Raw genomic sequence first — 22,873 nt, 5'->3', positions numbered from 1 at the left:
TAGCGGGGACCATTCATATGGGCATGAAACACACCCACGCCATCATTTACAAGGCTGCACAGCCTAATTAGTTCCAGATGTGTATGTTTTTCTGCAAAACTGAGTAGCGTAATGCGCACGGGGTAAAACGCACATTGACATTTTCAATAAAGCATCAAAAAATACGCGGCAGTTATATGGATTTTGATGTATAAATTTCTGCAGGAACACAAATTCCGCTGCGTTCTGCAGAATAATTCTACCCGTGTAACGTCCTTCCGGTCCGCAAGCCCCAGCCTGAGTGCGAGTGTAATGACCCCACGGACTACAACATATGCTACTGTACATCCCGGTGATGCTCTCAGTCTAGCATTAAGGCTTTATTCACATGAGCATATATCAGCCGCTTTTTCACACCCGACCGTTATATGCGACAATCTGAGGCATTTGTTTCCACTGCATTCGTTCACACGGGCAAAGATATGGTGCGTAAAAACACTGTACCTGTAAAAAAATGGGACACATGACTGAAATACGCTCCAATGATTATACAGTGGGTAAAAAGATCATTCTGGTACTATCCTTCAACCGATCTACGGCGGGGGCTCCCACAGACTCCTATGGGAGTTGCAAAAAAAAAAAAAGGGAGGGGCAGTCAGTTTAGCAGCGTCCAACGCAGGGAAAAGCTTAAAGGTGCCTCTATGCAGACATTGGCAGTAAGTCTGAGGATTTATGCTGACCAAGGGCTTTCCGGGGCATTTTTTCGCTAAGAATGTTGCACCCGGTCGTGTGAATGGATGAGAAAACTGTCAGGTTGTGCTGGCTGGGATCTGTTGTTCTACTGGGTTCCAGGGCCACACCTGCATATGTTGGGGTTAATTGAGCTGGCTGGGTGTGGTATTCTCCAGCAGCCAATCCACTTTAGCCTGCAGCATATATAAACCCAGCTCCGGTCAGTAGCTGATGCTGGTCTTGTACTGTTTGGATATATCTGTTTTGTTCCCACTCAGTACTGTGTTTGCATGTAGGCCTGCTGTGCCACTCTGCTTCCCTAAAGACGATTTGGACACCTGTAGTCTTTTTCTGTATCATATGCAGAGCCCCTTTTCCCTTCCCCTGACAGGTGCGGCCTCCAAACGTCTTTTGTCTCGTCTGTGTGTCAGTTGGTGAATCCACGGACACGTAGACTTGCTGTAGTGTTTCATTTGTGTGCATGTGAGCTCTGGGTGGAGTCCGTGTTGTATGCACTACCTGTTGTACTCTGGTGTGAGAAGTCCTGTGCAGTGCTCATTCTGTCTGTTTGTGGGGTGAACAGGTTCTATGTGTGGTTGTGTTGCAGCTTGCTGTGTAACTTGTGTCCTGTTGTCTGTGCTGTTGCAGCTTGCAGTGTGAACTGTGTTCTGTTGTCTGTGCTGTGCAGCTTGCTGTGTGAACTGTGCCTGGTGCCTCTGGACTCCTGGTTAGTGTAGGGACTAGCGGTATAGCCAGGAGCCATGAAGTGGCCAGCTAGCTTCCATGTTTGGATCAAAATGTCAACTAATACCTGGTATTTATATCCAGCTTATCATCTGCTATTAGTGGTTGCATTTTGGCTGCTGTATGCTGTGTTTTCTGGCTCTGTGTGTCCTGTTGTTTTGTCCCTGTCATGTGGCATGAGTATGTATCCTGTTCTCGTGCGTGGTTCCTAGGAGCAGCTAGGCCCCAGTTTCGAAGACCGCTGGGCCACCCTTTATTGGGGCGATGTCCCTGCTTAAGTAGGGCCATGTCATCCTCCCTGTAGTTCAGGGCCAGTTGTCTGAAAACCTTTGATCACGATCATGTGCGCCCTGTGCCTAGTTGCCCACACGATCGTAACAAAAACGCCAATTAAGCACGGGACTTGATTGCGGAAAATTGTTCATTCATGTGAATTTACAGCGCGGACAATAGAATATAAAAACGCATACGCTTGTGTGACGAGAACCCTAGGGTTACCGTTGGGCCAGAACTTGTGGACATAATACAGGTGCACAAATACGCTTGTATTATGCTCACATGTGACTGGCCGTAAGTTATATTCAGACGCATTTCTTATATCGGCTGGGTTTTCACGCCGGCCGATATATGGCGTCTCGCACTGCAGGGAAGGGGGGGGAGGCTGGAAGAGCCAGGAGCAGTGCTCTGAGCTCCCACCCCCTCTCTGCCTCCTCTCCGCCCCTCTGCACTATTTGCAATGAGAGGAGGTGGAACGGGGGTGGGGCTAAGTTCTGGGAATTAGCTCCGCCCTCACCCACCTCTCCTCATTGAAAATAGTGCAGGGGGGTGAAGAGGAGGCAGAGAGGGGGCAGGAGCTCAGAGCACTGCTCCCGGCTCTTCCAGCCTCCTCCCCTTGCAGAGAGAGACGCCGTATATCGGCTGGGCATGAAAACCCAGCCGATATACGGTCGTCTGAATGTACCCTTAAGTAGACAGTAATAAAAGGGGCACAACGCTTTTAGCCTGGCATTGGTTAGGATGTATGTAAGCATTCAGGCTGTGTTCTCTGTGGGCTCTCCGGAGCGCAAAATCAGCAGTGAATCTGAAGCAATACGATGCAATTACGATAACATTAGAAAGCCCTATTGACATTTGCGTTAAAAAAAAACAGCGATATCGCGATCGAAAGTGTGAAGGCCCCCTGAAAGTATTTACTGAAACCGACATGTCAGGAGTGCTGACAGATCCTCTTTAACCCCTTAATCCTAAAAGGTGTACATTTAAAGCCAATCCCGCTCCATACACAGCGGCTGCCGGCTGTCTTTGACAGCTAACACCTGTTTACAACAACTGCAATCAGCGCTCGCACTGATCACCGCTGTTAACTCTTAAAGTGCCGATGTCAATCCTGACAGTAGTATTTAAATGCCAGATTGGCGTTCAGGTGTCCCAAACGGCCTCCTCTTGATGAGATCACTAGGTCCTGTTCGGTACCTTTGGCACATTTTCATAGACTGCCTGTCAGAATACTATATACTGCAACACTTTGTTTTTATTTTATTACAAAATAAAATATTAAAAGTTTTTAAAAAAGCATTATTTCTAATAAAAGATCAAAACAAAAAACATATCTGTTATCGCTGCATCCGTAAAAGTCCGAAAAAAATAATGCAGTATTTATCCCAAATGATGAACATCGTCAGAAAAAATAAATAACGCCAGAATTGCGCTTTTTTTGGTTACCCTGTAAATTTAATAAACAAACAATCAAAATGTCATAAGTGCCTCAAAATGGTACCGATAGCGACTGCAAGACTGACACAACCTAATCGACAGATAGATAAAAAAGGCAGTGTGGTCAGCAGACGGCCACAGCTAGTATATTTTTTTAGGGTATTTTATTTTTTGAAAGCACTCTCATTGCCTAGAAGTTGTTGGAGGGGATGAAACTCTGAGATTGTAACGTTGCTGGAAGTGATTACAATAACAGAGCACAAGGAGAATTTATCACAGAAAACTGAAGGGAGACTCTAGTACCCTGTTGTACCGCCTCTAACTTGGATACAAGATGTGATACGGGTGGGCATGAAGGCTCTAGTACCCTGCTGTACCACCTCTAGCTTGGGTACAAGATGTGATACAGGCGGGCATGAAGGCTCTAGTACACTGTTGTACAGCCTCTAGCTTGGATACAAGATGTAGTACGGGTAGGCATGGAGGCTCTAGTACCCTGTTGTACAGCCTCTAGCTTGGCTACAAGATGTGATACTGGCAGGCATGGAGGCTCTAGTACCCTGTTGTGCCGCCTCTAGCTTGGATACAAGATGTGATACGGGCAGGCATGCAGGCTCTAGTACCCTGTTGTGCCGCCTCTAGCTTGGATACAGGATGTGATGCGGGCAGGCATGGAGGCTCTAGTACCCTGTTGTACCGCCTCTAGCTTGGATACAAGATGTGATACGGGCAGGCATGGACGCTCTAGTACCCTGTTGTACTGCCTCTAGTTTGTACACAAGATGTGATACGGGTGGGCATGGAGGCTCTAGTACTCTGTTGTACCGCCTCTAGCTGGGATAAAAGATGCGATACGGGCAGGCATGGAGGCTCTAGAACCCTGTTGTGCCACCTCTAGCTTTGATACAAGATGTGATACAGGTGGGCATGGAGGCTTTAGTACCCTGTGGTGCCGCCTCTAGCTTGGATACAAGATGTAATACGGGCAGGCATGGAGGCTCTAGTACCCTGTTGTACCGCTTCTAGCTTGGATACAAGATGTGATACGGGCATGCATGGAGGCTCTAGTACCCTGTTGTGCCGCCTCTAGTTTGGATACAAAATGTGATACGGGTGGGCATGGAGGCTCCAGTAACCTGTTGAGCCGCCTCTAGCTTCGATACAATGTGATACAGGTGGACATGAAGGCTCTAGTACCTTGTTGTACCGCCTCTAGCTTGGATACAAGATGTGATACGGGTGGGTATCGAGGCTCCAGTACCCTGTTGGGCCGCCTCTAGCTTGGATACAAGATGTGATATGGGCAGGCATGGAGGCTCTAGTACCCTGTTGTACTGCCTCTAGCTTGTATACAAGATGCGATATGGACAGGCATGGAGGCTCTAGTACTCTGTTGTACCGCCTCTAGCTGGGATACAAGATGTGATACGGGCAGGCATGGAGGCTCCAGAACCCTGTTGTGCCACCTCTAGCTTGGATACAAGATGTAATACGGGCAGGCATGGAAGCTCTAGTACCCTGTTTTACAGCCTCTAGCTTGGATACAAGATGTGATACGGGCAGGCATGGAGGTTCTAGTACCCTATTCTGCCGCCTCTAGCTTGGATACAAGATGTGATATGGGCAGGCATGGAGGCTCTAGTACCTTGTTGTATGGCCTCTAGCTTGGATACAGGATGTGATACGGGTGGGTATGGAGGCTCCAGTACCCTGTTGTGTTGCCTCTAGCTTGGATACAAGGTGTGATACGGGCAGGCATGGAGGCTTCAGTACCCTGCTATACTACCTCTAGCTTGGGTACAAGATGTGATACAGGCAGGCAATGAGGCTCCAGTACCCTGTTGTACTGCCTCTAGCTGAGATACAAGATGTGATACAGGCAGGCAAGGAGGCTCTAGTACCCTGTTGTACCGCCTCTAGCTTGGATACAAGATGTGATACAGGCAGGCAAGGAGGCTCTAGTACCCTGCTGTACCACCTCTAGCTTGGATACAAGATGTGATACCGGCAGGCATGGAGGCTCTAGTACTTTGTTGTGCTGCCTCTAGCTTGGATACAAGATGTGATACGGGTGGACATGGAGGCTCTAGTACCCTGTTGTACTGCCTCTAGCTTAGATACAAGATGTGATACGGGTGGGTATGGAGGCTCCAGTACCCTTTTGGGCTGCCTCTAGCTTGGATACAAGATGTGATACAGGTGGACATGGAGGCTCCAGTACCCTGTTGTACTGCCTCTAGCTTGGATACAAGATGTGATACGAGTGGGTATGGAGACTCCAATACCCTGTTGTGCCGCCTCTAGCTTGGATACAAGATGTGATACGGGCAGGCATGGAGGCTCTAGTACCGTGTTGTACTGCCTCTAGCTTGGATACAAGATGTGATACAGGCAGGCAAGGCGGCTCCAGTACCCTGTTGTACTGCCTCTAGCTTGGATACAAGATATGATACAGGCAGCCAAGGAGGCTCTAGTACCCTGTTGTGCTGCCTCTAGCTTGGATACAAGATGTGATACAGGCAGGCAAGGAGGCTCTAATACCCTGTTTTGCCACCTGTAGCTTGGATACAAGATGTGATACGGGCAGGCATGGAGGCTCTAGTACCCTGTTGTGCTGCCTCTAGCTTGGATACAAGATGTGATACAGGCAGGCAAGGAGGCTCTAGTACCCTGCTGCACCGCCTCTAGCTTGGATACAAGATGTGATACAGGCAGGCAAGGAGGCTCTAGTACCCTGCTGCACCGCCTCTAGCTTGGATACTAGGTGTAATATGGGCAGGCATAAAGGCTCTAGTACTTTGTTGTACCGCCTCTAGCTTGGATGCAAGATGTGATACAGGCGGGCATGGAGGCATACAGGTTTGTATGGTATCCTGTAGTATATCGCTCCACATTTGCTGTAACTGAGCTTCTAGATCATGCAAGCTCATAGGCTGTTGATGTTGGCATCCCAGATGGTTGTATATATGTTCTATCGGGGATAAATCTGGCGACCTGGACAGTCCACGGAAGTGTGGCAACGTTGTGGAGACATTCCTGTGACCCCCTTGTGTGTGCGGCAGAGCATTATCCTGTTGGAAGATGCCTCTTGGTAGCCACCATGAGAGGAACACATGTGGCTGCAGGATGTCCTGAACATATCGCTGAGCTATCATTGTCCCTCATACAACTACTAGACGGTGACCGACTGTCGCATGCGATGGCCCCCCAGACCATTACACCAGTAGTGGGGGCCATAAGTCGCTCCACAGAAATGGCAGGATTGAGGCGCTCAGCACTATACCTCCAGACATGAACACGGCCGTCATCAGTGCCCAAACTAAACCTGGATTTGTCACTGAAGACAACCTGGTTCCATTTCGTAGCGTCCAATTTCATTATTCTCGACACCACTGCAAACAGAGGCGATGGTAGGTGTCAAAGTCCGTACATGTAATGGGCGCCCTGAGACCAAATGTCCTTCAGCCAAGTGCCTGGAAATGGTTCTGACAGACACAGGGGCCTGTAATGATGATGCCACCTGTCTCTGGATGGTGGACAACTAAACAGTTGGAGCTGCTCGTGCTTGTCGGATGATTCTCTCTACTAGTGGTCTGTTGAGTGTATCCTGAGCCCGATCACCTTGTGTGCCCTCACACATCTACTGGTCTTCACACCACCTAACAATCTGATCACAACGTCCCAGGTGGCAGCAATTTGTTGATACGACCATCCAGCTTCTCACATCCCAGTAATGCTCCCCTCTCAGACTCATTTAGTGGTCAACAAGCTCTACACAAGCGGAAAAAGAGGTCACTACACACAAGGAGCCTCTGAGAGACTTTTATAGGCCAAGGGTGGAACCACTTTTAGGGCCTCAAGGGACCGTTCATCTAATCTGCACAACTCTAATCATTTACATATCTGCCTGAGATGTAACTACATGCCCAGTTTTGTAGCAAAAGAACAACTCCTTCTAGGGGCTAGATTTTATTTGACAATGAGCATAGTAAAGTAAAAAATAAAATAAATGTGGTATTGTTATGACCCATAGAATAAATTTCTGATGTCATTTGTACCGCAGTGTGTACACCATAAAAACAATACCCCTCTCCAAAGATGCCAAAACTGCATCTTTTTTCCATATACTCCACTTAGAATTTTTTAAAAAGTTTTTCAGTACTTTTTATGATATATTAAATAGCACTATTAAAAAGTACAACTTGGCCCGTAAAAAATAAGCTCTCAGATGGCTACATCGATGGAAAAGTAAAAACAGTTATGATTGTCTGAAAGTGGGGAGGAGAAACCAATAAATTTTTGGCTGCACCCTTAGGGTGACTACCCACTACAGTTTTTTTTTCACTGCGAAATTCGCAGTGTTTTTTTTTTCTGCAGAGGTCTATGGGACTTGTAATGTTAAAATCGCGATCGCGCAAAATCGCAATTTACCGCGAAATCGCGATTTTAACATTACAAGTCCCATAGACCCCTGCAGAAAAAAAAACCGCTGCGAATTTCGCAGTGAAAAAAAACTGTAGTGGGTAGTCACCCTAAGGCGGTTAAAAATCAGCTCTCTGCCTCGGTACAAGGAATGAAGCCATACATGTGGCGCAGAATACACGCGGGCTTACACAACGCATGTGAAATGTACATTGCACATGTCTTAGAAGATGAGGTTAAGCTCCTGAATGTGCGAGACAAGTTGTTTTTTCCTGTGGGGAAGAATATAAGGTCAAACAATCCCAGAGGACACTGTGTCAATTAAATGAGATATGTGCAGTGATAAAACCACAGTAGCATAAGCTCATTAAATAAGTTTCTACAGCAGCGTATCAACAATCTGTAATACTCCAGTCATTATTTCCAACTAACCCACCATTATTAAACAGATAACAGGGGGCTGCAATCACTTCCCGGGCGGAAACATGAGATTGCATCTGGATTATGTGCGGCGGCTGATGTACAGCATTAATGTTCTGCAATATATGATGTTCGGAGCGCGAGTAAGGCCTGATTCAGACGGGCGCCAGTATGTGCGTTGCGAGACGCACGAAACCTGCGCAAATATGAACTCCATTCTTTTGGATAAACTTATTCACATAAGCGAGGATAAAAATCGCGGCATGTTCTATCTTTTCCGGTTCCTTGGGAACGCCTCACCCCTTTGTTTTCAATCACATGCACTCGCTTACTGTGTGATACAATAGGAAACACTTGCGATCCTCTGACGTAGGTGAAATACGCGCCTGAGGATCGCAATTTCACAGAAGTGATGTGAGGCATCTATGAATCAAAGAAGTCTCGAATCAGTTTGAAAAACGCACATTGGTGCGCGATATCGGGCCAAGTTTCTCGGTCCAATATCACGCTCGCCTGTTTGAATGTAGCATAATGTGGACAGCCGACTATGAAACACACCAAATTTGCCCATTAAAAGGGGTATTCTGGGATTTTTGAACTGATGACCTATCCTCTTTGAGTATCTGAAGGATGGGGGTCCACCACTCAGGACTCCATTCATAAGCTGATTGTCCGACCCGCTGTCAATGCAGCAGGCCAGACATCTTTATCAGTGGTCATGGCAGGAATGGGAGTGCTGCGCTTCTCTTAGGTCAGGCCCTATCCTGACCATAAGATAAGCAGGAAGAGTAAGGCTGGGCTCACAAGGGCAGATACGAATTGTAGATTAAGCGATCGGCTTCCACACGGCTGATACACAATAATACGCAGGCGCTGAAAAGCATGGACTTTCGCCGGTTCGCTCAGACGTACAGGTAGGAATTGCTGATTTGCAAGTAGAAGAAAAATCGCACAGACAGCCCCCATTGAAGTCAATGGATGCGAGTGTTCCATAACCCATATGCAATTAACATTGCGTATGAGCGGCAGAAACGCTCACAACTTCAGGGGAAAATAGAAAGAATAACCAGCTGGAGAGGAGCGAGAGATCTTCCTTCTGTGCGGACGATCGTATCTGTGAACTTCGGTGACCATTCGCAATTACTTTCCGTGAATGATCACAGGTCTTCCACTCTGACCCTTTCTTGTGACCCTGGCCTAAGAGAAGTGAGTCTGCCCATGGATTTCCACAGGAGTGAAGCTAGCACTCCAACTCCCCACCATAACCACTGATGACGAGGTCCAGCCCTGGGGCCGGACGATCAGCTGATGGACAGGATCCTCAGTGGCGGACTCCTGCCTTAAACTATTGATGACCTATCAAGAGAATAGGTTATATAAGCCAAGAATGGGGAAATTTGGTGCGTGAAAACACAGAAAAACAGGACAAGCTGCGGACCATCAGTCCATAAAAATTTAATGAGTCCAAGTTTTGTTCGAGTTCTGTCAAACTTGGATGCAAAGTTACTGCAAGAAAAGTAAGTGAAAAAGTCATCTTCAAGTTTGCTGAAATAGTGCATTTAACGCATTAGGACACAAATTAGCCTTTGCTACGTCTAACCATCCTACAGTAGGAAGACCCGGACAGTAAGAGTCAACAGACAGAAAAAGTTTTGTATGTGTTCATTCTTGGTGCCAGTAAAGTTCTGTCCGAGTGTCCAGATCGCAGCCTGAACTACAAGTTGTGGTCCCTGTCCTGAAGCTCCATCTCAGCCGCGATGCCACATTATCCGGCTGTTACATAAGGAAGGCTGCCGTCTCAGCCGAGGTGTTTTAGTTCCCAGCATGTCTTTGGCATAAATCAAGGGTTGTCTCAGTAAATGTCTGCGTCCTGCTGTGTTATGTATTAGATCAGCCTCGATGACGACTTTACAATGAATTGCTCATGTGGCTATCCCACAGGCATATTATGTTTGCTGCAAATTACCGCTCACTTGTCAGAATTTTTTCTACTGTACCAACTCAACCTTTTCGCTGCACTTTTTCATTGCGACATCTGTAACAAACGGCGTCATAAATATTTACAAACGGAGCGCAGCAGCCAGCTCTGATTTAGTGCATCAATAGGCACAGCCCGGCTCGGCTCCAGTCTCTGCCCTTCTCGGCACACTTACAAAATATATTACAAGGCAGGAACCCAGAGAGCCCCTTGTAGCCGATGAATCGACTTTACATATAAATACATTTATGGGAGAAAAAGTTAATGTTTTTGTATAAAAAGTCTAAAAAGTGCGGGGTAGGGGGGAAATTATCAGATTCTATTACCATGCATGTATATATAGATATTCCTTGGTCATTTACCATAGCGGTTTGTTTTTTGCATGGTCGTGCTGACTTAGCATATGTTCACACGGGAAGACATGCCAGGTATCTTCCATGCATGTGGAAAATACAAAGCATATTCACAGTACAAGTCAAGTGGATGCCATGTCAAGAAATCTCATCCACACAATGCAGATGCCAGGATAGATCAGCGCGGGGACCAGGCAAGACTGTATACTAAGCAAGGGGGAGCAAACAAAGAGTAAATGTTTACATTTGTAAGCAGTACAGCGGCGGCAAATTGGGAGGATTTTACGCTATTGCATTTCCAGTGGATTTGCTGCAGAAAATCTTAACAACTTTTCTGCAGCAAAAACATCCCATGTGAACGTATGCTTAAAAACTGCACCTCTACTGGGCACATGGCCCCTAGTACCCTCATTATACATGCCAGCTGTTCATTGGATAGGGGTCCAACCACTGGAACCCCCACTGATTCTGAGAACAGAAGCAATGAAGGCAGCGGCGGTTGCATATGTGCACCGCTGCTCCATTCATTTCTATGGGACTACTGAAGATAGCCAAGTTCAAGTGTTTAGCTATCTGCGGTAGTCCCACTGAAATGAAGGGAGGGCGGTGCACATGTGTGGCCGCAGCTACCTTCACTGAGGGACACTCCATTTCTCAGAATCGGTGGGCACCAGTAATCAGACCCCTACCAATCAGAAAGTTTTCCTCTATTTTGTGGGTAAGAGATGACGTATTTTCGTAGGACAAGCCCTTTGATGCAATTTTATTCAACCTGATAAAGGAACAGTATCATTTGAATGAGCCCATCTGCAGCTCCCTGCTCAGCTAGCCAAAAGTGCAGGGAAAACCTAGAAGGCTACACAGTACTACCCCAGCACTGTGAACACTGCATTCTCAGGATCGGTGGGGGTCCGAAAGGTCAGACCCCCACCGATCATAAAGGGATGGCTTATCCTAAGGAAACAGAATACCATCACTTTTCTGCAATGGGAAGGAATAATAGTGGGTGGACAAAAATATGGAAACACCGTACAAAATGCATGTCTTAAGTTATGTGGGATTATAAATCATATTTCAATAAGACATGTAGAGACTGATTTTAAGTGGAGGTAATATGACACAGATGCTGCCAGGCAGAAGTGAACATCTGCCCGAGCAACAAGGTTCCATTGGGCGTGTATTTAAGCCACTCAGCTGCTCCCCAAACCACCAGAGCAGGGCAAGAGGTGAAGTAAACACAAATTTGATGGGAAAGCTCTCAATCAAGCAGGGATCAAAAGGGCAGCTCAGTGCTAATGATTCAAATCTCATGCATTTCGTACAATGTTTCCATATTTTTGTCCACCCTCTACAGGTGTTTGATATTTTATTATTACGTGGAGATGTTCATTACTGATTATATACATACTATTGCGCTTGCCCTCTTCATCTCCCTCCTCATCATTTTCGGGGTCAATATCTTCTGCTTGGGTAATCCAGTCAAGGTAGCCTTTCAAATCCTCCTCAAGTTGTTGCTTTTCACGTAACTTCTGAAAGTCACCTCTGGCTTTTGCCTTTTCTCTCTCCTTGGAAAACTCACTGTGAAGATCCAAACCAGAACAAATGGCCAGTTAATAGATGCGATTTACACACAGACGCGTTATATGTTCTGCAGGGAAAGGATAATAGCGCGTTTTTGTGTACAGCACAAGTTGTCATGCAAAGCAGTTGAATTTACAGATATTTCACAAAAGTGTAACAAAACTGACATTTAATAACCACATTTGATAAACAGAATGTTAATGTTAGAGATACTGTACACACGTGTCACAAAAAAATCGGAACATATAAAAGCATAAACGTACCAATGCATATAAGACAGTCACCGGTCACTTCGGAGAACTAATCAAACTAAAACAAGCACCAATTACCAAAAAGCACCATGTACGAGCAATGACCTAGAAGTCACCCCTAACAAATACCTAAATACATTTACTGCAAGGTCTGGGGTCTTATGGACAACAAGGATGCCACAAAGTATGTGCTTAAGTAACAATATAAGGTGGTGGTCACTAGGGGGCGCAGTGCATAATTTTGCCTGTAGGTAGTGTTGTCTCCCAGTGGATCATGTAGGTATTACATGCGGATTGTAGCATCGAATCGCAAGGGGTGAAAAGAGCTGTGAAATTCCAAAACTTCTCTGGACAAAAATCAGCATGTTGCAGATAGTGCTTACAGAACATAAATAGTTGAACCCCGTTTGCAGTCAAACTTTACTTTGGTTTGGTTTGCAGTGAACCCGAACCCTAGGGGGTGGGGGTTGGGGGGGGAGACCAAAAACAAAATCTGCATGGAGTTTTTTTTCCTGCCGTATTTGTGTGTTTATTTTTCATAACAATCACTTTTATTTATATAGTGCATACATTAATGGAGGAAGAAGAATGGTGGCTCAGTGGTTAGCACTTTTGTCTTGCAGTATTGCAGTCCTATGCTCAAATCTGATCAAAGGCAACATCTGTATGGAGTTTGTATGCCCTATATAAATAATGGTGATTAAAATGAAACTCATGGAGAACAAACAAACTCCATGTATATGTCAGATTCAAAGCTAGGACCCCAGCACTACAGGTAACAGTGCTAACCACTGAGCCACCGCCACTGAATTACTGAAGTTCCAGTTTGGTTCAAGCTAATGTGGACCAAAATGAAATTCGGCGAACCAGTTGAACCAAACTTTTCAAAAGTTTGCTCATCTCCAGTTGCAAAATGGAAGATCTGCGGAATGCTCCAATTTTTGTGCAGAGTTTTTGCTGCTACTTAAGGACGGAGTTTTGAAACCCCTCCACTTCTACTGCACTGTAAATTACTGCAGACTGCCACGTATAATCTGCACTGCACACCCACAAGCAGGTCTGCTCAACACCATCTGTTCTCTTTAATGACCAGCAATTTTATTCACATCGTCCTTTTTTGAATTTTTATCTCTCCTTTTCAAGAACCATAACTTTTTTTTGTCAACTTAACCATAAAAGGGCCTGGGTTTTTTGCAATACAAGTTGCATTTTTTTCAATGACACCGTTTAATGAACCACGTTGCACCATTGTTTTTTGGGATTAGCATTCAGGGTTCAGCAAAAATGTTCACTTTATTCTGAGTGTCAGTACAAATGAAGTGGTGCCAAATTTATACTATTTTTATGATATTACTTGTAAAATATAAGACGAAAAACTGAAGAAATAATAGTGTTTGATGCATATTCTGCAGTGATGCCACGTCTTTTTCTGTTTTGATTTTTTTCATGTTCATGGGAAGTGGGGGTTACATTTTTAATATTTTTTATTATTTTAATAATAGAAGAAAACTCTATTTCACTCATTTTTACTTTTTTTATTCTCCAAGAGGACCTGAACTAACAATCATTGGATCACTTATATAATCTACTGCAATACTTCAGAAATACATGGCAGCTCTGGGGGCCTTGGCTGCAATTACACCGAAACAGCATCCCATGATCTCACTGTGGCATTGGGGTGTGTGGAGGAGACAAAGGGAGCCCCCTCCCTCTCTTGAGTGGTTGGGCCATTTAAATGCCGCTGTCAGACTCAAAGTGACATCTAAAGGGCTAATGGCTGCCACTGGAGCTGGATGTCTGCTGTCAAAGGCAGCCAACACCTGCCCTATATACAGCACCATAGCAATCCCACGCATATCCACCACACATGTACAGCGGAAGTTGCCAAGGGGTTAATAAACTATTTGTAAATCAATCCATAAGAAATAGACCATAATGGCAAGTGATTGGCTCAAGGATCAGCTCTAAATGGGGCCCCTTACTGTCAGAGCCTGGAACCACTGGAGGATCCTCTGTTGGGGCCAGTCTTACCATGACGGCAAGGGACACGTAAGTTAATTCAATGCAGGCAAATGCCGCTAGCCATCTTGCCTCTTTAAGAAAACGGAGAGAATTAATAGTCTTTTTCGTATACATTGTTGCTATGGCAACTTGAATAGAAAGACCTTCAAAATGTTAACAAAAAAAAAAGAATTGTACTTTTTCAGGAAAATTATATATTTTGTCACATGTAAATTGACACCGCTGTTCTGCAGCCATAGGGCCCCGTTCTCGTGGAGCAGGTTATTTTAAATGCATTTAAAAATATCACATATGTTAAAATGACTGCAATCTAGAAATTAAGTGTGATGGGAAGTGCCAATGGTCAGGAAATACTGTGGGTTACACTGCATTTGTAGACGATTTCCAACCACTAAGGGCATATATTTCAATTCAGTGTTTAATACATCAGTCAGCTGGATTACTTAGTCTTTGTGAAAAAACCACAAATTATTTGCTGTTTGGATTATTGTCTGTCTCCTTAGGAATTACTAACAGAAATGCCATTAAAGGGAACAGATTCATTCATACTTTGTCTTCTGTCAGACATACAGATACATACTCTGTGTCAAAAAAAAATCCAGCCGCTAGAAGGAGTTGTTGGTTTGTTGCAGAACCCGGCATGCAGTTCCCTCTCAGGCAGATATGTAAATGATCAGAGTTGTGGTGTGATTAGATGAACGGTCTTGTCACTTGAGGCCCTAAAAGTAGTTTCCCGCTTGTCCTATAAAAGGCTCTCAGAGCCTTCTTCTGTGTAGTGACCTCTTTTTCCACTTGTGTAGAGCTTGTTGACCACTAGACGCCTCTATGACGCAATCCAAGAGATTTCACCCCATTACCAGAGTCTGAGAGGGGCGCATTATTGGGATGTGAGGGGCTGGAAGGTCGTATTGATGAATTCCCGCCACCTGGCTGTTCTGACAAGACTGTTAGGAGGTGTTGAGACCAATGGATGTGTGAGGGCACACAAGGCAGCTGGACTAAAGACACCTTCTAAGCAACACGAGCAGCTCCAACTGTTTCATTGTCCACCATCCAGAGACAGGTGGTGCCATCATTACAGGCCTCTGTGTCTGTTGGAACCATTTCCAGGCACTTTCCTGAAGGATATTTGGTGTCACAGCATCCATTACATGCACTGTCTTTGACAACCACCAGTACTTGCATTTGCAGTGGTGTCATGGACAACGAAACTGGATGCTACGGAGGGAACTGGGTTGTCATCGGTGATGAATCCAGGTTTAGTTTGGGCACTGACGATGGTTGTGTTCATGTCTGGAGACCTCGGGTGAGCGCCTCAATCATGCCTTTGCCATTAAGCAGCACACTGCCTCCACTGCTGGTGTGATGGTCTGGGGGGGGAGCATCACATACGACAGTTGGTCCCTCCTAGTAGTGATACAAGGGACAATGACAGCTCAGTGGTATGTTCAGGACATCCTGCAGCCACATGTGTTCCTCTCATGGCGGCTTCCAAGAGGCATTTTCCAGCAGGATAATGCTCGGCCGCACACAAGGGGGTCACAGGAGCCTCCACAACATTGCCACACTTCCATGGCTGCCCAGTCACCAGATTTATCTCCAATAAAATATCTATGGGACCATCTGGAACGACAACTTTGACGGCCAATGAATTTGCATGATCTTGAAGCTTAGTTACAGCAAATGTGGAGTGATATGCCATAGGACACCATACAAAACGTATATGTCTCCATGCCCGCCCGAGTTACGTCTTACATCCAAACTAGAAGCGGTACAACAGAATACTATAGCCTGCATGCCCTCCCATATCACATCTTGTATCCAAGGTAGAGGCGGTACAACAGGGTACCAGAGCCTCCATGCCCACCCATATCACATCTTATATGCAAGGTAGAGGCGGTACAACAGGGTACTATAGCCTCCATGCCCACCCATATTACATCTTATATCGAAGCTGGAGGCGGCCAGACAGGGTACTAGAGCCTCCATGCCCATCCATATCACATCTTATATCCAAGCTAGAGGAGGCACAACAGGGTACTAGAGCCTCCATGCCTGCCTGTATCACATCTTGTATCCAAGCTAGAGGCGGTACAACAGGGTACTAGCGCCTCCATGCCCACCCGTATCACATCTTGTATCCTAGCTAGAGGTGTCCCAATAGGATACTAGAGCCTCCATTCCCACACTTATCACATCTTGTATCTAATCTAGAGGTGGTACCACAGGGTACTAGAGCCTCCATGCCCGCTGGTATCACACCTTCTATCCAAGCGAGAAGTGGTACAACAGGGTATGAGAACCTCCATACCTACCTGTATCACATCTTACATCCAAGCTAGAGGTGATATAACAGGGTACTAGAGCCTCCCTTCAGGGAGTCAGTGTTCCACAACAAATGATCCTTTTGCTCTGATATTGCAGTCACTTACTTACATCAATGTTACAATCACACAGAGAAAGTTTCATTCAATTCCGACAACTTCTTCTAGGCGCTTGATTTTTTTGACAATGAGTCTATATAGAAAGCAATGGTCTGGTTTTGTGGTACTCTGTCATGCACAAAAATACTGGGGGTGCGGGGAGACTGCTGTGACAGCAAGCCTAAGGGCCCATTCAGATTTTCCTGTCTGAGTGCTTGATCATCGAGACATTTAGAGTGAAGGTTTTTTTTTTGTTTTACACAGTAATCAGCTTGCTGGTCACAGAAACCCTTTCATTTAATTTTATATCCATACATTTAAAAAAATCTGCAGTGCCCATTGACTGGGGTGGATTTGAAATTCATAGTATGTTAATTACATAGTAACGTAGTATGTAAGGCCGAATGAAGACAATGTCCATCTATTCCAGCCTGTTTATCCTCCTATTGATGAATCTGATCTTTACTGATGACTTTCCCCTCCGTAATGCATAGTGTGAATTCTGCAGCAAATCCACATGTAACACATGCAAATGTTACCACGGATTTGTCATGGATTGTGCTGCGTCAGACAATGCAACCCCTTGGTGGCTGTAAGCATACTACACTATTAGAGGTAATTACTGTGCACGTGTCTGCCTACTGGAACGTGGAAGTGTATTAAGAGTTATTTTGGGTGGACTTTAAATCAAGAAAATACAGTCTTGGTCTTAAACCAATATCACATTCACCACCCACGTTTATACAAAGCATTGTCTGCATATCATATGTAAATGCACTAAGCATGTATAAATATAAAATTAGGTTAAAGGGAACTTTCATACTGCCCGAACTATAGGCCAACCCAGGACAAGTATGCACCATGCCCCATGTAAGTGTTGTTCTGCGGCGTTTTAGAATGAACACACTTTAACCCTTTCCAATCCAATTTTGGATTCAGGGTTTCCTAAAAGACTCTCTCTTTTTGCTGTTATATAATGGTGCCATCTGCTGGGTAAAGCCAGTGTGTGTGCGCCAGAGAGGCTCCGACAGCGGAGTGGCTGGCAATAGACGGTAAGAATACCCTGTCGGACGTCTTCTGACATTGGAGCTGTACAATATATATACGAATATGACAATACCAAATTATATAGTTTTAAAAAAAATGTTTTACTACTTTTAAAAAGTAACAAAACTATTTTTAAATAGAGAAGACAGAGCCCCAGTGTCCTGCACCGCATCTTCCAGCTCTGCAGAAAGGAATTCTGTCCCATTAATGCTAATTTTGGACCTAGGATGCAATTTGGTCAAATTCAAAAATCTCCAAGCCTAGATCTTGGAGCTCCACTTCTCCGCAGGGCATTTTTTGGGTGCTACAAGATGACAACAGGAACAGCTCTCACTTGGGTCAATCCTATCCCCAGATCATAAATTATAATCTTTATTATTTCAATATTAAATCTTTATTAAAGAGGCACTCCAACTTTGGCCATTTAAGTACCCCTTTAAAGGGGTTCTGTCACTAAAAAGAAAAATGCTCTACTTATCTATTCCTCCCCCATCAGTCTACTTACCAGTTCTTCACCTCCCTAATCTTCTCCTGTCTCCTGCAGTCCAGGGGGTCACTTCACCTCCACTTGCCTAATTCTTCTCCTTCCTGTGAGGTTAGGTACATTAGGTTGGCAGTCTGCCAATGTACTTTATGTCACAGCTCACAAGCCAGCAGGGAGACTGCCTATCTTCTTCAGAGATTGCTCATGCCAGCTGTCTCTGAAATAGATTACAATTCCTTCCTAGGCAGTGAAGCTACAGCACAGGGATGTGACCTTCACTGACCCAGCAGGAAGGAATTTGTGATAAGCAGCCCTCATAACAAGCTGGGCCCAGCCTGCAGTGAGCTGACCTGGGGCGCTGGAGAAGCTCAACCAGGAGAAGATGTGCTAAGGAGACAGACAGGGAAGGAATAGGTAAGTTTTTAGATAATTTTTTTTTAAGACAAAACCCCTTTAATGATATCTTATCTGAATGGAAGATAAAATCCAAGGTTTCAGATTCATGTTTCCACTTCAGCTTTCCTTACATATAACTATACTGCAGTACTAGTTATGCCATATGAAATAGAAGATACTAATGTCCGTATCCCAGGCCTTGACATTAACGTTGTGATCACAGGACCGAACTCTCTCAATTCATAAAGTACATATTCTAGATATCATGTAATCTCTTTTCTTGTGTTACCAACAGAACAGCAGATAAAGATGTCTAATGACTTCCCTGAACAGTTCTTCTCTGTCCTTGTGGACTAAAATTAGCCCTGCGATACCACATGGAGGTCCTGAGGGGTCTCCTTATCCATCAATTAAGAGCACTAGCAAATTCAAGATTATTCTGGAGCCAAGTCAAACTGTAACATGATAAATGCCCGCTACAACACAAATGCTGTAATTAAAGGCAAGCAAAAGAGAATCACTTTGTTTTGTGCGTATTGTCATTAATCATACTAAGCACAAGCTGCAAAACAAATACACTTCTATTACTTATCACAACTGGGGCAAATTAAACAGTCTTAAAGGGATCACCCAGCCCCATTAGATATTAAATCTTAGAATGCTATAAAATTAGGAGTAATACCCGCGTTACGGCCCCTCACTGGTTCACTCGGCTCACTGAAAGACGAGTCAACAAAACACATCCGCTAAAGCCAAATACTGGCAAAACGATGACCCTGATGATGTCCGCTGTAGACCGATTGGCTGCAGAACTCACGTGTTGTGTTGACATATTACTGATGGAGCTGATTGAATAAAGACTAGCGGGGTACCTGGTAACTGGTGGTACGAGAGCGGCGGTGGATCAGCAAGGTGAGTATTACTGCATTTCTTATTTTATAGTATTCTAAGCTTTTGGTCAAAAAGGAAAAAATCATGGGGCAGGACAGTGCTGTGTCTACGCTCTGGGAGGACACTGAAAGTATTACTACTCTGTATATTCAACTAAATAAGCTACAGACCATAGGTATACAGTCAGGAGGCTAAACTATCATCTCCTTCATTATACCTGTGTGACAGCAGCTGTGTGACCATCAGCAGTAACTGTGATAGAAGTTTCTGTGTCCCTTTCTAGGGCTTGCATGGTAGGGTACATGACACAGAAATTATGTTGACTGTAAACTGACTCGTTGAGAGAACAAGTAAATCTCAGAATGAGATCACATGACCACCCGAGGAGAAGGACTCCATGAAATTTCAGATAGGAAGGAATAACTAACCAAGGTAACACTAGTCATCTTATATAAACTGGGGGACTAGTTACATAATGAATAAAAAAACCCTTTTCACTGGAGTGGCCTTTTAAACTAAGGCCACTCTCACACTTCAAAACGTTCAAAACGCTGCGGTAATTTCGGTACAACACTCCCATTGATTTTTATAGCGGCACGAGTTTCAAGCGCAGCCTGCTCTATTTCAGCCAGTTTTTCGCACTTAGCGCACCTGATCACCCATCACAATGATGGGGTACGTTAAAAAGCGGTGATAATCTGCGTTTGGAAACGCTGATAAAAATTGTTGTAGAGTGACGCAATGAAAATCTCGACGTTTTCCAATGCCGTGTGTGAGAGTGGCCTAATAACCTTAAGTGAACCCCAATAGAGGTGACCACACTATAAATGTGACTAATCAATAAATTATGGGAACAGCTGGGGCAGTATGAGAGTCTTCATCTTACAAACAAATACATCAGAGACAGCAATCACAGCAAAGGGCACCTGGTGTAAACTCAGATGTGTCTAGTATGAATAGTATAAAAATAACATTTATTTCATAATACTTCCCAAAAACTGCTCTAAATGCTACAAAAAAATACCACATTTCATGATGATTAGAGCAACAAAGGAGAGGAAGAGAAAATTGATCCACGCTGTAGACTAAAATGAACTCCTCCATGAAGGGTTAATCAGATGCTATTTCTGTGTGCATCTTTCTGTGCTCTTGTGTGCCAATTTACATCAGCCCTCACAACTATACATTGTGAATTAAAAGGCTTCAAAAATGATATTGAATATTATATTAAATTCCTGCAATCTAAGAATATCGGTTCTGCCTCAAAAAGTGGAGCTGAAAATCGACCTATCTTAGCATTCAGATACAAACACATAGTCTATCTACTACATGGTGACATTTACTAACATTTTGAACACACTGTGAAAAGACACTAACGCGTTTTGTGTACTCACCACGACAGTCACTAAAGTAAAAAAAAAAATTGAACACAATAGCTGAACAGTAAGCAATAAGATGACATGCGTAGTGTGCGGGACAGCACACACAGGATAGAGTAGGTGGCCAGCTGGACAGGATGAATTTTCCAAGAAATCAGATGTTGAAAACAGAGATATTAATAGACACACAGAAAAATCACTCCAGGAAAAACATGCCGTCGGTTAGAACCCACGAAAGAACATCTTTGTTTAGAACCACGTACTGCATACAGGTCTTCGGGATCATGAAATGCGTCAGTGGTGGACTGTTCCTAATAATGCTGGTGCTATGCAAGTTTAGGAGACATCCCCACAACGTGCAGGGTTATTCCACTGGATGTTAACCATATAAGTAATAGTAGGACTTGAGGGCTACTGTTTCTATTTATGGAGACTGCCAAGATTGTGTAGGGAGACCTATAGGCATGCAATGCTCCCTGGGAAATATAGTATGCAAATGAAAAGTTGAAAAATGTCTCTATAGTTGAAGGTAGATTCCTATAACTAAATGTCTGACCTTCAACCAGCCTTGGATGTAGGTAAGTATCTAAATAAGTGATTTGACCTCATAAGAGGATACCTGTGGCAATGTTTGGTTTCCGAACAAAGAATGTATATACAGTAAATTGTAAGAATGACACCGGCAGCCATGCAAATAACACTGGTGAAATATTTTGTTTGTGCAGGAAGCCGGCCACCTACAGTAGCACACAGCAGTAGAATACGTAGAGATCATCCAACTTCTTACCCACTAAGTACACCAAGAACCAGGTTAAGAACGAAAAATGAGCCAAGGATAATCAGACTAACAAAATAGACCCAAGGCCACTCACATCCTATGGCATCATTCACCTGTAAGAAGGCAAGGAAGTTGGTTATAGTCTGAATGTGTACTGTCCAGCAGAGACCAACCTGCAGCCACCACGCAACATTGGCAATCTCCATCTTCTCAGTATAATGTAGGATAGAGGGAGAGTCGATGATACTTACCTTGTGATCTTAAGCATTTTCTATACTCGGAAATCTTTGTGACAAGTTTGGAGCCTATATGTTGGTGGTGGCTGAACGCTAGGCTCTGCTTTCATGAAAGAAAAGACGTGTGCTTACCCGCTTAATACACCAAGAACAAGATTTAGCACGAAAAATGACCCAAAGATGACGAGACTGACAAAATACACCCAAGGTAATTCAAATCCCATAGCATCATTCATCTGGAAAAAACAAAATGAACTTGGTAGAAAGAATTTGTTAGAACAAGCAGGGCATCAGAAACAGAACAGAGCACAATCCCCATGTTGGAGGTTGGCATGTTGCAGTCGGTAAATGTGAAATTGAAGACCATGATAAGCAGAAGAAGGGAATAGTAAAATAAGTAAATGAGATATAAACCCCCCCAAGTGAGATTTTCTATCAGTATTAAAAATTCATACCGGTCACTGCGGCAAATTAATGGCTTTTATTCAATCGACTTCTGTGTCGAAGATTCTGAGTTACCGACAAACCATGGACGGCTGAAGGGGTTCAAGATCTTACGAGACTCATGGGACACACTTTAAAGAGATTCTGTCAACAAGTTCATGGTGACCATACTACAGGCAACACGAACCCAGGAGAGGGATGCCTGGTGCCCCCGTGGGTGTTTTATTATGCAACACTGCAGAACAAGTAAACTTTGAAGTTTGAGTCATGCGGGTGGGCCGTTTCGACCTCCCCTCGCCCATAACATGAAGATTGACAGCTCTCATCGTTTACACAAAAGGAGAGACTGCTGTCTGCCTTCATGCAGCGGGTGTGGAGAGACCGGCATGGACCACCCCAGTGACTCGGAGCTCAACTCTCAATCAAACTTCAAAGTGTATTTGTTCTGTGGCACTGTGGCACTTCAGAATAAAATACCCATAGGCAACAGGCATCCCTGTTCTGGGTTCATGTAGCCCATGTTCCGGACAGCATGAACCTGGTGATAGAATCCCTTTAATAAGAACACTAACGATAGTTTGGAAAAGGGACTTTCACCAG

At 44.4% G+C, this 22,873-nt stretch overlaps 1 protein-coding gene across 1 annotated transcript in view; it reads right to left on the bottom strand.

Annotated features, from left to right (window-relative positions):
• The window catches only part of CACNA1D (calcium voltage-gated channel subunit alpha1 D), a 369,112-nt gene that overhangs the window by 162,251 nt on the left and 183,988 nt on the right, over positions 1-22,873 (bottom strand). Inside the window, exons 8-9 of the mRNA XM_066596532.1 lie at positions 21,603-21,706; positions 11,750-11,919 (exon numbers count right to left, since the gene is read on the bottom strand). Of these exons, the coding sequence (XP_066452629.1) occupies positions 11,750-11,919; positions 21,603-21,706 (274 nt within the window). The remainder of the gene's footprint in view (positions 1-11,749; positions 11,920-21,602; positions 21,707-22,873) is intronic.

The sequence above is a fragment of the Eleutherodactylus coqui genome, chromosome 3 (genome assembly GCF_035609145.1).
Source record: "Eleutherodactylus coqui strain aEleCoq1 chromosome 3, aEleCoq1.hap1, whole genome shotgun sequence".
In the NCBI taxonomy this organism is placed as follows: Eukaryota; Metazoa; Chordata; class Amphibia; order Anura; family Eleutherodactylidae; genus Eleutherodactylus; species Eleutherodactylus coqui.
Note: the sequence above shows the minus strand (reverse complement) of the source record. Positions and strands in the feature narration are given on the sequence as shown.